Source organism: Theropithecus gelada, chromosome 13 (assembly GCF_003255815.1).
Source record: "Theropithecus gelada isolate Dixy chromosome 13, Tgel_1.0, whole genome shotgun sequence".
Taxonomy (NCBI): Eukaryota; Metazoa; Chordata; class Mammalia; order Primates; family Cercopithecidae; genus Theropithecus; species Theropithecus gelada.
In genome coordinates this window covers 11,655,829-11,677,901 of record NC_037681.1, presented here as the reverse complement: position 1 = coordinate 11,677,901, position 22,073 = coordinate 11,655,829, and the positions used below count along the sequence as shown (strand labels likewise).

Genomic DNA, 22,073 nt, shown 5'->3' with positions numbered 1-22,073 from the left:
CACACAGAATTTCACCATATTATTTATTATTATAACTCCATGCGAATTTATACTTATCAAATAAAGTTAAACAAACACACTTACATTTCTTTTTAAAAATTAAAACTTGGCCAGGCGCAGTGGCTCAAATCTGTAATCCCAGCACTTTGGGAGGCTGAGGTGGGCGGATCACAAGGTCAGGAGATCGAGACCATCCTGGCTAACACGGTGAAACCCCGTCTCTACTAAAAAATACAAAAAACTAGCCAGGCGAGGTGGCAGGCGCCTGTAGTCCCAGCTACTCGGGAGGCTGAGGCAGGAGAATGGCATAAACCCGGAGCTTGCAGTGAGCTGAGATCTGGCCACTGCACTCCAGCCTGGGTGACAGAGCGAGACTCCGTCTCAAAAAAAAAAAAAAAAAAAAATTAAAACTTAAAAATGTATACTTAAAATTTGCTAAGAGGGGAGATCTTAGGTGAAGTGTTCTTGCCACCAAAACAAAATGATAATACCAGAAAAGTGGCAGGAGGGAGCTTTGGCAGGGGGAGCTGGGTACGTGTTTGGCCTTAGTGGTGATAGGTTCTCGGTATATTGAGATGTAAATTTGTACAGCTTTTGACATGTCAGTCATTCCTCAGTGAAGTGGGTTTTTTAAAAAAGCTAAACAAATATTATAGCAGCAGCATTAACTATCATTTATTCATTTACTCAACAAATATCTATTGGACACTTACTGCATGCCAGCCACTGTTGTCAGTACTGGGAGATAGCAGAGAATGAAACAGGCAAAACCTTTCTCTTGAGGAGCTGGATTCTAACGCTAGTTGGCTAGACCAAGGCTTCATTCCAACAGGTTGCTGAAAAGTCAAGTTATTACATAGACACTAACTACAAAGTTTACTTCCTCAGTTTCCCCAGAGGAGAGCTGATTAGGTTTCTCTGGGCCCCTTGACAAGACTCAGACAATATTTGTGAATACGAAGCTTTGTCCCAAGTGGTAAATAAACTTGTTTAGAAACACCTGTAAAGTTTAAAGGCGTGCTCTCTTCAACGCGATTGGAAACTCTAACTCCCTTCTCTTTTGTACTTTTGCTTGCTGTCCGCTACAGAGTGTCCAAGCACCGAGCTGTGCACACAGTCGCTCCCGGCAGAAATGCTTAGGATGTGATCCATGAATCGTAAATCCCAGCTAGCGCTCACAAAGGCGGACGTTTCTCCCCAAGACCATTCCAGTGCCCCAGAGGTCCACAGACATCCAGGAACATGCAGCCGGCAGACAAAAAATGGCAGCCACCGAAGCGCTGAGGGGAGCCCTCCTGGCCACTTCTGTCCCAGCTCCAAGGGTCTCTCCACGATGGCCTGCAACAGCACGTCCCTCGAGGCTTACCCATACCTGCTGCTGAACACCAGCAACGCCTCGGACTCCGGATCCACCCCGCTGCCCGCACCCCTGAGGATCTCCTTGGCCGCAGTGATGCTGCTGATGACCGTGGTGGGGTTCCTGGGCAACACTGTGGTCTGCATCATCGTGTACCAGAGGCCGGCTATGCGCTCGGCCATCAACCTGCTGCTGGCCACCCTGGCCTTCTCGGACATCATGCTTTCCCTCTGCTGCATGCCCTTCACCGCCGTCACCCTCATCACCGTGCGCTGGCACTTTGGGGACAACTTCTGCCGCCTCTCAGCCACGCTCTACTGGTTTTTCGTCCTGGAGGGCGTGGCCATCCTGCTCATCATCAGCGTGGACCGTTTCCTCATCATCGTCCAGCGCCAGGACAAGCTGAACCCGCGCAGGGCCAAGGTGATCATCGCGGTCTCCTGGGTGCTGTCCTTCTGCATCGCGGGGCCCTCGCTCACCGGCTGGACGTTGGTGGAGGTGCCGGCGCGGGCCCCACAGTGCGTGCTGGGCTACACGGAGCTCCCCGCCGACCGCGCCTACGTGGTCACCTTGGTGGTGGCCGTGTTTTTCGCGCCCTTCGGCGTCATGCTGTGCGCCTACATGTGCATCCTCAACACGGTCCGCAAGAACGCCGTGCGAGTGCACAACCAGTCGGACAGCCTGGACCTGCGGCAGCTCACCAGGGCGGGCCTGCGGCGCCTGCAGCGGCAGCAACAGGTCAGCGTGGACTTGAGCTTCAAGACCAAGGCCTTCACCACCATCCTGATCCTCTTCGTGGGCTTCTCCCTCTGCTGGCTGCCCTACTCCATCTACAGCCTCCTCTCTGTGTTCAGCCAGCGCTTTTACTGCGGTTCCTCCTTCTATGCCACCAGCACCTGCGTCCTGTGGCTCAGTTACCTCAAGTCCGTCTTCAACCCCATCGTCTACTGCTGGAGAATCAAAAAATTCCGCGAGGCCTGCATAGAGTTGCTGCCCCAGACCTTCCAAATCCTCCCCAAAGTGCCTGAGCGGATCCGAAGGAGAATCCAGCCGAGCACAGTCTACGTGTGCAACGAAAACCAGTCTGCGGTTTAGGGGACCAGGGGGCCACAGAGAAGGAGCAGCCGAGCCCGGGTCCCAGGGTGGGCTGGTCTGTCCTGTTCTGTTCCCTGGCATGTTGGTCATAGTCTGCACTTTGTGGTGGCTATTTAAGCACAAAGGTACTCATTTGTAATCAGATGAGCTGCAGCGCCCAAATTTCAAATTTTGGCAAGATGAATTATTTTTGTTTCTCTTTGCAGAAGAGCCGAATACAGGGCTGATGGGGACTGCAAAGTCATTAAGGCAAAAATGGAGTGGGCTGGGGCGTGCAGAAGTTGGGCAGAAAGGGAGGAGGAGGGCAACAGGGAGTGAAGCTGGTTGAGTGTGGGGCAGGAGGATGGGTCAGTCACAAGAGCTTCAACCTGCCCTCTGAGCCCTCTCTGCACCTGCTCAAGAGAAACCCTGAGAAACTCCAGTAGGTGTGAGCTCCTGGGTGTTCACTCATTTTGTTTGACATCAGGGCTCTTCAGCTATTGATGTTTGTGGTGTGTGTGGACTCACAAGAGGTCCTTTATATTGATCAGATGTGCATTTCTTCCCAGGCCTAAGTATCTTTCCTAGAAAGAAACGAGAATCACACGGGGAAGCGGAGTGAGCCTCTGTGCTTTGAGCTCCCTGGAATGATGCATGGGAGGCCTCAGAGGCTTGAAGCCCAGAGAAGGTCATGCGTAGCCCAGGTGAAGTGAGAAGCACATCCAGGAGCTCCTGCATGTCCCCAGCGCCCCCCACCTGCTGGGTCCACCCCGTCCCTGCACCCTAAGGTCACTCGGCCTGTCTACTGGAGAACCCTTTGGCCCTTCCCTCTTTGCCTCCACCCCTGTCCCTGCAGCCGTTCATTTTCCTCCCCTCCGTTTCCCGTGTGCTATAACTCACCTGCTGAGCAAGCGTCTGTAGTGACCTGCTTTCAGTGTCAGCAGCGGGCAGGCTGGGGTTAGTTTACATATTTCCTTTGGATCCCCTGGAGCTCCAGAGCCCTTCGAGCCACCAAATCCACTTCAGCACTGGACCCGCTGCAAGTGCGGCACCAAGGAGCCCAATTCTCGGGGTCCCCATTGGTCTCTGTGTTCCTCCTACCTCACTCAGATCCACTGCTGCCATCCTGTTTACCTACTGGGACCAGATCCCGGAAGTGAGGTTGCCCAAAGGGGACTTCTCTGCTTGTGCCCTATTCGGCGACCACCAGGGGTCCCCACACTGGCATATGAGGGTCCTGATCCAGGGCATAACACTGAGCCCACTGAGCTCTCTTTATTGTTCCAGATATGAAGAGGGTGGGAAATTTAAGGAGCAATTTAGAAAATCTGATTCCAGGTCTGACTCTATCAGGAACTAGTCATGTGACCTTGTTCATTTCTCATTTCTCTGGGCCTCAGTTTCCCCATATGGCAAACGAGGAGGCAGGTCTAGATGATTTCCCATGTGCCCTTTCATCTCTCAAACTCTCTGATTCTGAAATGTGTATTTTCTGTCTGAAGTCATCAGGTCCCCTGCATCCATTTATTCATCCATGCAAAGAGCATGCATTAAGTGCCTACTAGATGTAAGGCACTGTGGGGGAGATAGTGATGAATGAGGCATGGGCCATGCCCCAAAGCAGTTGTCTGATTTATCTCAGGATCATTGTAACTCAAATTCAGCCTAAGAGCACAGAAGCCCCATTTTTGCTTCACTTCCCATTTCTTTCTAAACTGAATTAAGAGCCAGCCCCTCCTTCTCATACTTTCTTCCCACGGTAGTGGTAACATGGGCAAAGAAGAAGGGGGGTGAAAGGGAAAACATAACTTCCCTTAACCCTCCTCTTCAGCCCAGAGGAGGGTAAAGAAGATAATTGACACTTGTTCCCCCTCACCTCCCTCCCCGTTTATTCCCAGATGGAGAGAGAGGGAGAAGATGAGCAATTGACGTGTGAGCGACAGAGGTGGGTCCCATCAATTCTGTGTCTCCAGTTCCCCCAGCAAGGTGGGGATTTGCCTTCAGCTCCATGGAGTAAGGCTGTAGTTCCCCAGCAGTGCCCAACAGCACAGCCAAGCCACCAAGGGGACCAAGCCCATGGGCACCCCCCTCTGGTGGGCATTTCAGATAATTTCTTCAGGAGCCTTGAACAAAAGAGTTCACAACTGAATAAATGAAGGTACCAAAATTTACATCGATCAGTGTTATATGATGTATGTTGGATAGTAATATATATGTTTCAAAGTAATAATTTTGTATATATTTTAAATAAAGTATTATTGCTCTTTCGGTGTATAAGCCTCTATGTTCTTGCCAAAATTTGCACCAAGACCACACATATTAAGCCCAGAATCCAATACCCAGTACCCCTATATCAATTTGTTCACACTGCTTTAACAAAATGCCTCAGACTGGCTCATTTATCAACAATAGAACTTATTTCTTCCAGTTCTGGAGGCTGGGAAGTCCAGGATAAAGGTGTAGGTAGATTCAGTGTCTGGCAAGAGTTCCCGCTCTGCTTCATAGATGGCACCTTGTGGCTGTGTCCTTGCATGGCAGGAGAAGGGACATTCCCTCAAGCCTCTTTTCAGGGGCACCAATCTCATTCACCTCCCAAAGGCCCCATCTCTTAATACTATCACATCGAGTATTAGTTTCCAACACATGAACTTTGGAGACACCAATATTCAGGCCACAGCAGTGCCCTAAGAAGAAAGGCTTCAGGAAGTCTAGAACCTGAAAGTTACTAGCAAAAGCTGGAAAGACTAAAGATAAGATGACAACGGGGAGACTGTTGGAACAACATGGGTCACAGCTGGCTGCCCCCACATGTTTTGTTTTGGTTTTTATGATGGTGCTGCTGAATCACTCCAGCCAGTTAGTCTCCTCTGACTTGCAGTGTGCCACTTTCATAATCCTACCTGGCCTTGCTTGAACCTTTAACAAACTTCCATTTCCTAAGATACCAAGCAAATATCTGGTTCTGGTCTCCTTCCCTGAGATTTGCAGGATAAGCACTGCTTCATTGTTTTATTTTATTTTATTTTTTTGAGATGGAGTCTCACTCTGTCACCCAGGCTGGAGTGCAGTGGCGTGATCTTGGCTCATTGCAACCTCCGCCTCCTGGGTTCAAGAGATTCTCCTGCTTCAGCCTCCTGAGTAGCTGGGATTATAGGCGTGCGCCACCATACCCGGCTAATTTTTGTATTTTTAGTAGAGACGGGGTTTCACCATACTGACCTCCTGACCTCAGGTGATTTGCCTGCCTCGGCCTCCCAAAGTGCTAAGATTACAGGCAGGAGCCACCATGCCCAACCCATTGATTTATTATTAATTTTTTTTGCATCTTCTCTCTAGTCCTGTGGTTCACCCAAACCCTGCACTCTGCGTGAAGTCTGGGCAGCTTCACAGCTAAATTATCTCTGTAGGGCCTTAGGCAAGAGAAAGAAACTGGCTGACCATGGTAATAACCCTGGAGGCAGACACCTGGGATCCTTGGGAGATTCTTGCATTAAAAATGAGACACAAGGAAGTCTCAGAAGTGTCCTCCTACTTGTAACTACTCCTGCAAATCTGCCACCTTTTCATCTTGAATTGTAGTCCCCAAGGTCAGGGTGAAACAAAATCAAAGATTCCCTAGGATGTTCTGATGACCAAGATGAGCAGCAAATACCTAGATCAATTCTTACTTTGCCATTCGGAGCCACGGGTGTATTTTCCCTGCACACAAGTCACGGTGCGTGTTTTTGTTTGTTTTTTGATTCAAAAAAACTTCTGCGTTAAGTATTTTCAACACTGTTCAGCTCCCTTGTTCATGTAGTTGGGAACTCTGGCTGCAGAGCCCTCACAATTGCAGGAGTGCCCCGTGCTCAGTTTCTGCTCTTACGGAAACGCAGGGGATGTGGAGTATGTGCTTGAAACAGGACAGTCTGAACCCCAGGGTGCCTCGCTCTCTGTGGGATTCCAGGCAAGTGACATGGCATTCCTGTACCCCACCTGCCTCATCTCTGAAATGGCAGAAAAACTCCCAGCCGGAAGACCACAGTGAGGAATAAACAAAATCATGTATGGAAAGGATCTAATCCAAGGCTGAGTCCATGGCAGATGCTAAAGACATGGAAGCATTAGAGTCGCACTGTTGACCTGCTGATGGCCAAGGTTTGTTCCTTTTGGGCAAGGGTGGAAAGTTCTTTGAGAAAATGGCTGTTTGGTCATTCTGGAAATAAACAAACAAAAGCAAGCAAGTCTCTAGTGGAAAGCAGCTGGGTGTCCTGTAACTCAATTCAATACTGACGCTACCTACCTGGAGTTAGAGTCAGAACCCACAGGTTGTGGGCTCCGTCCCACAAGACTACCATCCCCATTTCAGATGCCAATCACAAGCAGGAGGTGGTCACCTGTGCTTCTGACCCACAGACTATAAATGGGAGTTTCTCACAATCGCCTTCTCAGGTTTGCTTAATTTGCTAAAGTGGCTCATAGAACTCAGGGAAGAACTTTATTTACGTTTACCCATGTATTAGTGTATTATTCTGTTCTCACAGTGCTAATAAAGACATACCCAAGATTAGGTAATTTATAAAGGAAAGAAGTTTAATGGACTCACAGTTCCACATGGCTGGGGAGGCCTCACAATCCTGGCGACAGGCAAATGAGCAAAGTCACATCTTACATGGTGGCAGGCAAGAGAGCTTGTGCAGGGCAACTCGACTTTATAAAACCATCAGATCTCATGAGACTCATTCACTACCGTGAGAATAGTATGGGGGAAACCATCCCCATGATTCAATTATCTCCACCTGGCCCTACCCTTGACACGTGGGGATTGTTACAATTCAAGGCGAGATTTGAGTGGTGCCAAAGCCAAACCATATTAATTACAAAGTTATTACAAGGGATACAGGGCAAGGTGTGTGGGAAGGGGTGCAGAGCTTCCACGCCCTGTCCCGGATCACCACCAGGGACCTCCACACATCCAGCGACTCAGAAGCCCATCTGAACCTAGACCTTTTCAGGTTTTATGGAGGATTTATTCCATAGGCATGACTGATTACAACACTGGCCATTCTTGATCAACTCAACCTTAGCCCCTCTCCCCTCTCTCTTCTCCCAAGGTTTTGGGGGTGGGATGAAAGTCCCAACCCTCTAATCCTGTCACAGTCTTTCTAGTGATCAGCCCTCCTCCTGAAGCCACCTCGGGCCCCCAGTCACCAGTCATCTCATTAGCATACAACAGACACTCTTACCACTCTGGAGATACTAAGGCCAGGAACCAGGGGCAGAGACCAAACACACAATATATTATATCACACTCTCACAGACTCATTCCTCATCCTCATGTGGTCTAGGATTTCAGGGTTCAGTTGACACTAACACCACATCCACAGAAGCCAGGAGCATGAGTTTGGCTTTCAAGAGCAAAATTCTGCTTGCTGACCTCAACTGCACTACTTCACTCCATTCAAAACTCTCCCTAGGTTGTAAGCTGGTCTCACAGGGCTGCACAGACGGATGAGATGGATGTGTGATGCAGCCCATTCCCATGCCTAGAAAGCGCAGCCTCTGGTGCACGTCGCTGCTCTCGGGGTTGTTCTGAGGTCCCCAGGGCACTGTGGAGCCTGTCCGGGAAGGCAGAGAGGCAAGAGAAGGGTGGAGGCGGATTGGGTAAAAGGCTGCTGTCACAAAGACAGCCGACACTAAGGGGCCTGAAACAGACAAACTTCGTTTCCCTCCGATTAATAGTGCAGGCAGCCAGGTGGGTGCTCTGCTCTGTATGGTTGTTTAGGATGCAGTTTCCTTCCATGTAGTTTCCCACGGTCCCCGGGGCACTGTCCTTATCTTTATGGTCACTCTGGGCTGCAGCCACTTCCATGTTCCAGTTCATGAGACCGGGGAGAGAATGGGGGAGCATGTACAATAAGACAACCCGCACTCCACCCTGGTCTTCCACCACCAAGAGCGGAGGCTCCCGGCCACACCTAGCTGCAAAGGAGGCTGGGAAATGGAGTCCCTCATCGGGAGGCTGTCTGCCCAGCTCCAGCCTACTGTGGAAGAAGATGGGAGCTGGGTGCAGTGGCTCACATCTATAAGGACAGCACTTTGGGAGTCCTAGGCAGGAGGATAGCTTAAGCCCAAGAGTTCAGTTAAAGATCAGCCTAAGCAACATAGTGGAGACCCTGTCTCTACAAAAAAAAATGCCAAAATTAGCCAAACATGATGGTTCACACCTGCAGTCCCAGCTACTCAGGAGGCTGAGGCAGGAAGATCACTTGAGCCTAGGAGGTCAAGGCTGTAGTGAGCCATAATGGTGTCATTGCACTCCAGCCTGGGCAACAGAGAGAAACCCTATCTTTAAAAAAAAAAAAAAAAAGAAAGAAAGACGGGAAGGATTTGGTGGACATCTGGCGGTGTCTACCAAAACACTACACAATTTTTAAAAACAGGAGGTCCTAGCAACACATACAAATTACAAATTTCACAAAGGAGCCTTTGTTTATTGTAAAGTAAGCATCTCTCTAACACATCAGCCAAAGATGGTTACCTCTCTCTTTATCTCAGCCCCCAACCTACAAAGTCCTACATCCAAATACAGAAAATGCATGCATTTATACCTGTGGTAAGGAAAGAAAGGCACCACATTTAAACAAACGATGGGAGACATAAAGTAACTAGATAGATGACTGAAAATCTGGAGCCACAAGGAGAGGAACTTTGCCAGGATAAGAAAAAAAATTACTGTGTAAAATAATAAACAGTCAACGCTGATTACGATCAACTCTGCCCAAGAATTTGATTACATTAAAGGAAGGAAGGTAGTTTCAACGCTCTGGCTGTTGAAAGGTGGAGGCTGGTGGCCGTGGCTCAGAGGGAGCACCATAGAGTATGGGCGGGGCTCAGGCCAAGGCACCATAATTTAACTATTCCAGGGGACGGAGGGCTTGGGAACCCTCGCTGGGAGGTCAGCATCTGGATTCTGTAAGAATAGAAGGATGTTTGCATGCAAAAGCATGGTGTGTGCATACGTGTGTGTGCGTGCACAGGTGTGCGCATTATTATGGGCTGGTGTCCAAGGTTATTTTAGCAGAGAGTTCCAGTTTCCCTTCTGCTCTCTTGCCCCTTCATCTGGGAGGAGCAGAGAACAAGGTGTTCTAGGAATAGGAGAGGTGCCAGAGATTGCCGTAGTCAAAGAGGGAACCAGTAGGAGCTGCAGCACAGACTCCTCTTAGTCTGATAAGAACAGAAAGAACTTATCTGTGTGAGAAACACTTCGATGAGACCAGAAGTTCACCTTCTGCATCCACCAATCTGAGGGCGCTGATATGCAAATTCAGCCTCCTGGGTGTTCAGGTAAACTCCTGAAGATCCCCAAGGCCCAGTTAATGAGAACAAATTACTTGCCCTGGGTCTCTATGTTCCATCTCCGTTCTCTCTCCTGCTGCCTCTGGCATCTGCTGCCCCTCTGCCAGCTATTCCTGTCTAGGAAAAATAACCAAGCTCATTTTCGGAAGCATTTTTTAAAAGGAAGTCCTACTGTTCTTTATTCACGGTCCTTTGGAGGAATATATTTCTCATTTCCTCCCTCATTAAAATGCTGCTGCCATATTTCTTCCTTTTGGCATTTTTGCGATGGTCTTCTGAAGACTCTAGATGCTTTATTACACCAGAATGAGAGGGTCACTAAGCTCACTGTACAAGATAAACAAGACCGAATGATTTTAAAAATGCACAAGGAACAATGGGAAGCTTAATTTGCTTTGAAACTATCTGAAATAGGAGGCTCTTTCTCCCCAAGGCCTTGGAATTCTCTCTGGAATCTGAAGGGCCCCTTGGGAAATAGCCAGTCTAGGCTACTAGAAAGTCCTTTCCCCCTTGCAGGGGGTTTTGGGGACTGCCGGGATGCATTCCCTTCAGACCCGCACGGGTGGCTGTGGGCACCATGGGGTTTCTCGCTAGCCAAGCCCAGACGGGGTCCCTGGCTGCCTCCCACATTCCCCTGGATGATGATCCATGACTTTTTGTCCCACTCATCTCTAAATCTCTGTTATACTTCATGGGAACCTCCTTTTGCCTGCATGTCCTCTTCATTCCCCTACCTTCTTCTCTGGTTTCCTTGAATCCTTCCTTCTCCTTAAACCATGCAAGAAGCAGATACCAGCCCTTCCCCTGATGTGAGATGATACTAACATCTTTAAACTTTTTTTTTTAACATCTTTAAACTTTTTAACATCTTTAAAGGTTGTAAATTGTCTACAAGAATGACATATGTGAATAAATGTTCCTTGGTTTTTTGTTTGTTTTTTAAAATGGAGACTAGCTCTGTTGCCCTGGCTGGAGTGCAGTGGTGCGATCAGGGCTCACTGCAACCTCTGCCTCCTGGGTTCAAGCGATTCTCCTGCCTCAACCTCCCGAGTAGCTGGAATTACAGGCACGTGCCACGACATCTGGCTAATTTTTTGTATTTTAGTAGACACAGTGTTTCACCATGTTGGCCAGGTTGGGCTTAAACTCCTGACCTCAGGTGATCCGCCTGCCTCGGCCTCCCAAAGTGCTGGGATTACAGGTGTGAGCCACCATGCCTTGATTGTTTATTTGTTTGTTTGTTTGTTTGCTTTAAAGAACAGGGTCTCGTTTTTCCTCCCAGGCCAGAGTACAGTGGTGTGATCATAGATTACTGCAGCCTTAAACTCCTGGGCTCAAGTAATCCTCCCAGCTCAGCCTCCTGAGTAGCTGGGACTACAGGCATGTGCCACCATGCCTGGCTAAATTTTAAAACGTTTTTTTGTAGAAAGAGGGTCTCACCATGTTGCCCAGGCTCATCTGGAACTCCTGGGCTCAAGCAATCCTCCTACCTCAGCCTCCCAAAGCATTGGGATCCTGTAATCCCAGTTGGTATTAGCCAACGCACCTGGCCTCCTAGTTTTAAAAAATCTTATCTCCTGATTCTTTAAAATTATAAAAGTAACGTGCTCCTTGTAGAAACCAAACAGAAACCAAACAACCAGTGTGTTTATTAGAGGGATTTTAAAACCGGTTTTATTATTATGTATAAAAATACGCTTTTTCTTTTGCAAACTTCAGATCATACAGCATCACAACTTTGTGGCCTGGTTTTTATCTTTGTTTTGGTTTTGTTTGGTTTTTGTCCCATTTTTGGAAGTGATTTCTGGTGGCCAGGAGTTCTCCATTGTGGGGATATGCCTCTGATACTTAAGGCTTCCCGTTTTGGATATTCAAGGGTTTTTTTTTCCTTCTCTTCTATTTTTCACCATTTAAAAGCTGCTATAATGAGCATCCTTGACATAACTTTTTCTGCCTAGCTGCTAATTATTTTCCTAAAATAAACTTCTAAAAGTGGAAACGGTGGTTTCTGGTGCCATAATAAAATTGCTTTTCAGAACGTTAGTGTCAAGTTATTCTCTCACCAGCTGAGCTGGAGAATTCCCAGAACCGTGGGAAAGTCTGGGGGAGGTCACGAAGTTCCTCCCATCAGCCACCACCCAGCCCTCGCAGGCAGGCTGTGTCAGGCTCCTTTGGGCCACAGGTTGGATTATGAATCAGGTTAAGAAGGTACTGGGGAGAGCAAACACAGCCTTTTTGACTTAGGAGGCATTATTCAAGAACTTTGCAGTTTTACAAAGGCTAAGACCAATTAATATTATTCACTAATTATATATAGGAGAGTGTAAGAGAAACAACCATTAAAAGTCTTTTGCACCTCCCAGAAACCAATTTGGGCTGGAAGAATTGTTCCACTTCAGGCCCCTTTGAGTCACGTAGACTCAAGAAACCCTTTGAACCAGCAGAATTAACTATGTTTTCCGTCTGCCAGGCTGGCCTGGGAAGGGTTTCCAGACTCACGTCCTGTTTCTGGCCCTTTCCTACTACTATGGCATGAATTGTGTCTCCCTTGCCAAATTCATATGTTGAAATCCTCACCCACAATGTGATGGCCTTAGGAGTTGATGCCTTTGGAAGTGATTAGGCCATGAGGGTGGGGCCCCCATGATGAATTAGGAAAAGAGGTAGAGACCCCAGAGCTTCCTCTCTCTGCCATGTGAGGACGCAGCACGAAAGTGGCCATCTGAAGCCAGGAAGAGAGCCCTCTCCAGGAACTGAATCTGCCGGCACCTTGGTCTTGGACTTCCAGCCTCCAGAACTGTGAGAAGTAAGTTTCTGCTGTCTAAGTCCACAGTCTGTGGTGTTTTGTTACAGCAGACCAAGCTGACTAAGACAGATACTTGGAGGCAAACTTTCCTGCCTTGCTGTGAGAAGTATACGAAAATGTTAATGTTCTATTCTCTGTCCTGAGAAACAGAAGAGAATATAATTTCAGCTGTCCCAGTGGCCTAATCAAAAAGATATAGTAACCATATTTTTTATTTTCTGTCACTGATGCTTTGATAACTGGGCCCTTGCTGACCCTAGAGGACAGACTTCCCCTCCCAGCGTCAGCCAATTCCTAGAGACAGTAAACAGCTAGCCCACGAGCCTTCCTTCCTCCCTCCCTTCCCCCCTTCCCACCTTCCTTTCTGCCTTTCTTTTCTTTTCTTTCTTTTTCTTTCTTCTCTCTCTTTCCCTTTCCTCTTTTTCTCTTTCTCTCTTTTTCTCTTTCTTTCTCTCTCTTTCTCTTTTTCCCTCTCTCTCTTTCTCTTTTTCTCTCTCTCCTTTCTTTCTCTCTTTCTCCCTTTCTTTCTCTCTCTCTCTCTTTCTTTCTCACTGCTGGGCTCAAGTGATCCTCCTGCCTCAGCCTCCTGAGTACCTGGGATTACAGGTACATGCCACCATACCTAATTTTTAAAAATTTTTTGTAAAGACGAGGTCTCACCATGTTGTCCACGCTGGTTTCAAACTCCTGGCCTCAAGCGGTCCTCCTCCCTTGGCCTCCCAAAGTTGTGAGATTACAGACATGAGCCACCCCACTGAAGAATGCTTTTCAAATGCAAAACAACCAATCCAGGGCTTACACCCCAACCACCTCCTTTATGGAGCTCTCACCCATGGGGTCACCATCCACCTGTGCCAATCACCCCAGAGCCAGGTACCAAACAATTAGGGAAGCCCCTGCACCCCAGAGCCCACTGAAATCAAACCAGCCCATCCTAAGCCTGCTCACCCTGTCTCTCCCATCCCTTCCCGTGGAAGCCACAGCAAAGGCTCCTGTCCACGTTCCCTACCCGTCCCTCTGCCTCCTGACCAACCCGGTGCATCTCCATGTGGCCCTGCGTGGGATGCTGTGCCCCTTCTCGTGGGAGCTGCGGTAACAACCAACCTTTTCAGCGGCAGTCATCTCTCGATCTGTTGGCCTCACCATACCTCACATTTTCTATTAATACTCTCTATTTTAAGGCAAAGTATTCTACGATGAACTGATTGGCTAAAACAGTTTGGATTCTGCACCCCCTCCCTTTCTTACGTTTTAAAAAACTTTGACTATGCAAAGCTCAAAATGAACAGGCAGAATACCGGAAGGAAATGTTGCCAGTGGCTCCCTCAGGTGGTAGAACTGCTGCTCTTTCCATAGCTCAAATACTTGTGTTACTTTGCTTAGAACCAGGATAGAGCTTCCCCTCCAGCCTTCTCTATCACCATTTCCCCTGTTACTCCCTGGACTCCTGGTTACTCAAACTGCCCCCTTTCTCTCATTTCCAAGGGGCCATCACCTTGCTCACTTCCAGGGCTGGTCCTGCTGTTCCTTCTGCCTGGGGCACTTTTCCCCGACTTAAGGCTCCCCCACTGGGCTTCTGGCTTACCCGCACTGCCCACTCTAGCATTTGTCCCACTATGCTGCAATTGTCCCTGATTGTTTACAAGACAAAACAATGTACACGTCTAAAGAGATCCAATTTCTTTGATTTTAGTCAGTTTACAAGAAGGTATTCCCTTTATATGAGTACATAGTCAAAAATTCAATTTTATGCCCACCCCGCCCAAAAGACAGGTTATCATATTACTGGCCTGGCTATATTTAAGTGCATTTTCCATGTGTGATAGTGTCAGAGGCGTCTGAACCAGAGCACTCTATCTTGAATAGGAGCTGGGTAAAATAAGGCTGAAACCTACTGGGCTGCATTCCCAGACGGTTAGACATTCTAAGTCACAGGATGAGATAGGAGGTCGGCACAAGATACAGGTCATAAAGACCTTGCTCATAAAACAGGTTGCAGTAAAGCAGCAGCTAAATCTCAAGAAAACCAAGATGGCGATGAGAGTGACCTCTGGTCGTCCTCGCTGCTACACTCCCACCAGTGCCATGACAGTTTACAAATGCCATGGCAACGTCAGGAAGTTATCCTATATGGTCTAAAAAGAGGACGCATGAATAATCCACCCCTCATTTAGCGTATCATCAAGAAATAACCATAAAAATGGGCAACCAGCAGCCCTTGGGGCTGCTCTATGGAGTAACCATTCTTTTATTCCTTTACTTTCTTAATAAACTTGCTTTTACTTTATTCTGTGGACTCGCCCTGAATTATTTCTTGTGCGAGATCCAAGAACCATCTCTTGGGGTCTGGATCTAGACCTCTTTCTGGTAACATTAGTATTCTTGCCATTTTCAAACTGTTTTTTTTTAATTATTATGGTAAAATATACATAACATTAAGTTTATCATTCTAACAGTTTCCAAGTGTACAGTTCTGTGGCATAAACACATTTTCATTGTTATGCAATCATCACCACCATCAGAACAGAAACTCTGTCCCCATTCAACACTAATTTCCCCTTTCTCCCTTCCCAGTCCCTGGCACCCACCATTCTACTTTCCATCTCTATGAACTTGACTATTCTAGGTATCTCATAGAAGTGGAATCACACAGTATGTGTCCTTTTGTGACTTGCTTATTTCACTTGGCATAATGTCCTCAAGATTCATCCATATTGTAGTGTGTGTCAGAATTTTCTTCCTTTTTCACACTGAATAATATTCCATTTCATGGGTTTTAAGTCGTATATTTAGTTACCAAAAGTGTATGTGCATAGACTATTTGGATGCATTTTATATAAAATTAGAATTGCTATCTTATATATTCATATCAACATAAAAAATATAACCCTATATCAGACCATCTAAAAGTCATCTGTTTATTGCCCTAATCCCTTCTATTGGGTCCAAACAGACCAACAAGCAAAGCTCCTGAATGGTCTAAGGTGGGCCCTTGAAAAAGGGTTCAAAATCAGCACAAAGTCTTTGCCAACACCTGTTGGTTTTTTCATCATTTATCCACAGAACTTTGCACAATGCCTGGCATACTGCAGTCTCCCTACACATACTTGCGGAATGAATGCATAATTGAACACATGAATGAATGAATGAACGAACGAACAAACAAAGGAACAAAGGGAAAAACTGCCCACTTTGCATGAAATACAGTTCTTGGTGAGTCCCTCTGTCCCTAAGCTGCCTCCCTCGATGGCCAGGTCATTGCTAATTCTGCAGTTGCATGAACACAATCATAAACTTGGATTAAGTCATTGCTGCTGAGGCTCTGCCTCAGGAGGAAACAAGGCGATTCGCCAGCTCAATAGCCCCAGATGGTTCCCAGAGAGATCCTCCCGTCTTCCTGGCCCAGGGGATCAATTTCATGTGTCCATGTGACTGGGCCATGGGATGCCCAGATTAAACATTCTTTCTGGGTGCCTCTGTGAGGGTGTTTCCAGAGGAGATTAGCTTCGGAGTTGGGGTCCTCAGGAAAGATCTACCCTTCCCAATGTGTGTGCATCATCCAATCTATTGAGGGCTTGAATAGAACAGAAGGCAGAGGAAGGAGGAATTTGTCTTTTTGTTTTTAACTTGCCTCAGTGCTTGAGTTGGACTATCTCCTCTCATCTTCTCTTGCCCTTAGACTGGGATTTAGACCATCAGCTCACTGGCTCTCAGGCCTTCAGACTTGGATTGAATTACATCACAGGCCTTCCTGGGTCTCCAGAAGCTGATGGCAGAATATAAAACTTCTCAGCCTCCAGAATGGCCTGAGTCAATTCCTCATAATAAATCAGTCTCTCAATCACACACACTCTCTCTCCCCACCCCTACACTCTCTCTCTCTCTCTCTCTCTCTCTCTCTCTCTCTCTCTCTCCTATTGGTTCTTTTTCTCTGGAGAACACTGACTGTTACAATGTGCATCCTGGCACGGCCATGGCGGTAGGGAACAGCTGACCTTCCCTGTCGGTTGCTGCTTAAGCAGCAGCTTGTTTTCTAGTATTTGTATAAACACAAGATACCTGAAAATTACACCAGCAGGAGCAAATCAAGCACAGATAGGAAACTGGCACTGCTGCTGCGTGTTTCCATCGTTCAGTTGCATGAAATTACAGTTATGGGAGCAGAGATAATGATGGGTTTACAGGAGGCTCTCAAGTTTGATGTGATGGGACAGCCAACCTTCCTCTATAATTGCATTACCTTTGCTGTGGTCTATTCCACTAGGAATCGCCCAGGACATGGGCCTGCAATGCAGGTGTGGAAATGTGTTAGGAAATCTATAGCATCACGACACCATAGCAGTGGGAGAAGGAGCCTGACCAAGGAAACAGGCTGGTTCTAATTTGCTGAGGCACTGCGCCCCAACTGATACACAGGGAGAAGTGAATACCAGCCCTTCCCCTCCCAAGCCCAGACAAAAACACGCATGCTGTCTATACTGCCTGCAAAGTCATGTCTTGCCCTCCCAGGAAAAGTGAGGATAAATGTCCTCTTCCTGTCCTGTGACCAGCTTCAGCAGCTCTCTGCACTTCCAGATGTCATGCAGTGGTGAGCCTCTCAAAAACAGGAATTGGAGCCCTACTAGCTGGAGCAACCATCCAAGAAGGGGTGTGACTAGAGATCTGGGCACACGGCACACCTCCTTCCCTTCCCAAAAGATGTTGTAGATGTTTATATGAAGAGGGGTTGGGAAACAAGATGGAAAACGTGCAAACCTTTGTTAGGAGACCTGCTAATGAAACACACAGGGCAGGTGGCCACTCTGTCATCTGCTCTGACCTACAGGGCAGCAGCTGCCCTGGCTCTGGCCACATTTTCCTGTAAGTTAGTCTGGATCTCGTTCTGAATCAGCTTTACACGGACCTTTGCAGATGAACAAGTGTCACATCATGGATGGGGAAACCTTTGTGCCTTTCCTTGTTGGCAAAGACTTTGTGCTGATTTTGAACCCATTTTCAAGGGCCCACCTTAGACCATTCATGAGCTCTGCTTGTTGGTCTGTTTGGACACAATAGAAGGGATTAGGACAATAAGGACTTTTAGATGGGCTGTTATAGGGTTATATTTTTCTATGTTGATATGAATATACAAAACAGCAATTCTAATTTTATGTAAAATAAATGCAAATACTCTATGCACATACACTCTTGGTAACTATATTATTTTAAAATCATGAAATGGAATATTATTCAGTGTTAAAAAGGAAGAAAATTCATGGCCGGGTGTGGTGGCTTATGCCTGTAATCCAGTACTTTGGGAGGCTGAGGCGGGCAGATCACTTGAGGTCAGGAGTTCGAGATCTGGCCAATGTAGTGAAATCTTGTCTCTACTACAAATACAAAAAATCAGCTGGGCATGGTGGCATGCGTCTGTAATCCTAGCTACTCGGAGGCTGAGGCAGGAGGATCCCTTGAACCCGGGAGGTGGAGGCTGCAGTGAGCTGAGATCGTGCCACTGCACTCCAACCTGGGTGACAGAGTGACATTCTCTCTCCATAAAAAACAAAGAAAATTCTGACATATTCGACAATATGGGTGAACCTTGAGGACATTATGCCAAGTGAAATAAGCCAGTCACAAAAGGACACATACTGTGTGATGCCACTTCTATGAGATACCTAGAATAGTCAAGTTCATAGAGACGGAAAGTAGAATGGTGGGTGCCAGGGACTGAGGAGGGAGAAACAGGGAATTAGTGTTTAATGGGGACAGAGTTTCTGTTTGGGATGATGCAAAAAGTTCCGGAGATGGATGGTAATGATGATTGCATAACAATGTAAATATATTTATGCCACAGAACTATACCCTTAAAAATTGTTAGAATGATAAACTTAATGCTATATTTTACCACAATAAAAAATACACTATGAAAATGGAAAGAATATTAACATACATGCAAAATGCACTTAAATATAGCCAGACCAGTAATATGATAACCTGTCTTTTTGGGGGAGGGCATAAAACTGAGTTTCTGACTATGTTTACTCATATAAAGGGAATACGTTCTTGTAAACCGACTGAAGTCAAAGAAACTGAATTTCTTTAGAGGTGTACATCATGATGGCCTATAAACAACTGGGAAATGCTCTCTTGTACTCTAATTCTTAAGAAAGTAAAAGTTTAGGATTTCAGTTATATTTATGAGCTTCAGTCAATAGCCGTCTGTAAGTCAGCAACGTATTAAAAAATAGTTTGGAAATAGTTGGTGGGGTTTTACCATAATGTGCTGGCTGCAGAGGCGGGAGTGAGGGAGGGTGGGCCGACTGACCTCCCCAGTTCTATCAAGCACATTGCTGTGGAGGTAAATCATAAACGTGTGTGGGCGACCAGACAGAGGCAGGGGCTGGGTGAGTCAGCTCAAAGCACATCGCGTCATCTTAGCTCACATTCCTGTTGAGGTCAGGTTGGGGATTGGCCTCCCCAGCTTAGTGGCACACACACGGAATCTGAAAGAGAAAAGGACTTGTGAAAGCTAGAGCACAGGAGAAAAGGCAAGGGGAGCCGGGCACAGTGGCTCAAGCCTGTAATCCCAACACTTTGGGAGACTGAGGTAGGAGGATCACTTGAGGTCAGGAGTTCGAGACCAACCTGGCCAACATAGTGAAACCCTATCTCTACTAAAAATACAAAAATTAGCTGGGCATGATGGCATGCACCTGTAGTCCCAGCTGCTCGGGAGGCTTAGGCAGGAGAATCGCTTGAACCCGGGAAGTGAAGGTTACAGGGAGCCGAGGTCACACTGCTGCACTCCAGCCTGAGTGACAGAGCAAGACTCCATCTCAAAAAAGGACAGGACAGGACAGGACAGGAAAGGAACAGGAAAGGAAAGTATAGGAAAGACAAGGCAAGGCAAGGCAAGGCAGAGGCTGCAGGAAAAGGGGAAATTGAAAACCACTTGAAAAAAGGTATGTGTAGACCAACTCCTCTCCTGGCTCCAGCTGGAACCGGGATTGAGGGGTGGAGTGGGCTAGAGTCACTTTCTGAACCGAGGAACCATGCAATGAGATTCTGGCATGCTCATACACACCTGTGGGGGCACACCTGTGGGATGCTGTGCATGAGTCCCTCTGCTTGGTGCTTTCAAGGACCACCTGAGACCCTGGGTCCTAGAGGACATCTCTTGGTAATGAAGGCTGAGACCACACTGCTACCCTGCCCTGACTTCCATTGCTTGGAATAGAAGGTTAACACGAGAAGAGAACTCAGATACTGCCCAGCTCCACCTCCTGTTTATGAACAATGCTGCTGATATGGTTTGGATGTGTGTCGCCCTCCAAATCTCATGTTGAAATTAACCTCCAGAGTTGGAGGTGGAGCCTAGTGAGAGGTATTGGAACTTGAGAGCGAATCCCTCACGAATTACCTCCCCATAGTAATAAGTGAGTTCTCACCCTGTTAGTTCATGTGAGAGCTGGCTGTTTAAAGGAGGCTGGCACCTCCTCCTTGCTCTCTCTGCCACTCTCGTCATGTGATACATCTGCTCCCCCCTTGGCTTCCCGCCATGGCTGGAAGCTTCCTGAGGCCTCCCCAGAAGCAGATGCCAGCACCACACTTCCTGTACAGCCTGTAGGACAATGAGCCGAATAAACCTCTTCTTTATGAACTATCCAGTCTCGAACATTTCTTTAGAGCAATGCAAAAATGGACTGGTGCAGGCACGGAGGTCTGGATGACCTGACTCACCGAGGCCCACAGCCAGGGGTGTCAGAGCCCCAAGAGGTCCATGCTCCCGACACCTGACCTTTGACTTCTCAAGTCATGCTCGTCCTGTTGAGTTGCGTGCATTGCTTTCCAAGCTTTTCTTGCCACGTGATCTTATTTAACTAATTTACGACTCTGGATGGCAGGCTGAATGATAGCTATTTGTTTCCCTCCCCCAGTTGCAAGCTAAGGAAAAGTAGGCTTCATTAATTCCAGTGCTTATCTCCCAACAACTGTTAACAAGCCTTGGACGGTGCTCCAGCCAGTTAGCTTTTTTGAGAAGGTGAAAGGGCCGCTAGTCCATATGGTCCAGATTCTTGTACATTTTCATTTCAAACGCTAAGGTTGACAGATCTGCTAAGAGCAAATGGGGTGTTAGTTAGTATCTAATTACTCTAACACGAGTCACAGTCCATTTAACTGAGTCAGACACCAGTCTCTGCTTTCACTGACAGACACATTTAGGACATCAATTTACACACACTCTCTCCAACCATTTAGCCTAATCTGCCGTTGTAACATTCTCACAATGCAGTTAGTGTGAATCTACATGTCTTCCTTTCCAGTCGGGTTTACACGTCTAAAGGCCCCCTCTTACTTATTCTCTAATGTGCTAATGGGCCTTCAGATACCAATGAGGTAAAAATGAGAAAAGAATATTGCACCTGCTGCTTTATGATTTTCTAAAAACCGCAATGCGATGGTTGGAATCTAAAAGCCAATGCGAATCCACCCTGGGCTGTGTTCTGGTTATCTGCTCATGGTTGGCGAAGCCCCAGGTGGGACTTCATGGTTGGTGAAGCCCCAGCCTCCCTGTGGGTGGGAACCACGGATCTAGCTTGGCACCTCCTCCAACTCCAAGAAAACTACCTTGACACTCAGTGCCTCAGCTTCTTCAATTTCAAATATGTGTGAGTTCGTGACGCCTCACCTCTATTCACACGTATTTGGGATTCACCCCAATCCACTGACATGAAAAAGGGTCAGAATACTCAGGAGATCGGGCGTGGTGGCTCACATCTGTAATCCCAGCACTTTAGGAGGCCAAGGCAGGTGGATCACCTGAGGTCAGGAGTTCAAGACCAGCCTGGCCAACATGGTGAAACTCTGTCTCTACTAAAAATATATATATTTTTTAAATTAGCTGGGTGTGGTGGATAGGCACCTGTAATCCCAGCTACTCAGGAGGCTGAGGCAGGAGAATCACTTGGACCTGGGAGGTGGAGGTTGCAGTGAGCCGAGATCACACCACTGCACTCCAGCATAGGCAACAAGAGCGTAATTCCATCTCATGAAAAACAAAACAAAAAACTCAGAGGATTATCATGTGTGTGAACACATCCCTTTCTTCAGGGCTAGAACAGTACCTGGAATTAAAGAACGTGAGAAAGTGCTCTGAAATTCACCAGGATGGTCGAAAGACCCGCCATCAGCAACCGCGTAGGGGATGAAGCCAAATTGAAAAGGTAAGATTTTGTAAGAGTTACGTTCTTTGAATATGCTCAGGGTTAGAAATCCAAGAGTAGCCGGCTTATTTAAGAGTATCTGGCTAAAAGGTGAACTAGATAAGAAGTAATCAGAAATCTTCCTGGCTGAATTGCTCAGTGCATGATTAACCTGAAGGCAACCAATGTCAAGGAGCGCCCTGAAATATGCATTGGGCAAATTCAGAAGCAGACACGTTAAAATCTGGTGAAACAATAGCAGAATTGAAGGGGTTGGCAATTCAAGTCCTCTGTAGGTGCTGGGAAAAGCAAG

The 22,073-nt window shown here is 47.1% G+C and overlaps 2 protein-coding genes across 2 annotated transcripts in view; one reads left to right on the top strand and one right to left on the bottom strand.

Moving 5' to 3' along the window:
* Positions 1-900: 900 nt before the first annotated feature.
* GPR45 (G protein-coupled receptor 45) lies at positions 901-2,941 on the top strand. Its single transcript, XM_025354775.1, has one exon. The coding sequence runs from the start codon at positions 1,151-1,153 to the stop codon at positions 2,450-2,452; it is 1,302 nt and encodes a 433-aa protein (XP_025210560.1). The 5' UTR covers positions 901-1,150; the 3' UTR covers positions 2,453-2,941.
* A 5,942-nt stretch (positions 2,942-8,883) lies between these two features.
* TGFBRAP1 (transforming growth factor beta receptor associated protein 1) overlaps positions 8,884-22,073 on the bottom strand; it is a 77,440-nt gene continuing 64,250 nt past the window's right edge. Inside the window, exon 12 of the mRNA XM_025354760.1 lies at positions 8,884-9,886. Within this exon, the coding sequence (XP_025210545.1) occupies positions 9,818-9,886 (69 nt within the window). The 3' untranslated portion in view covers positions 8,884-9,817. The remainder of the gene's footprint in view (positions 9,887-22,073) is intronic.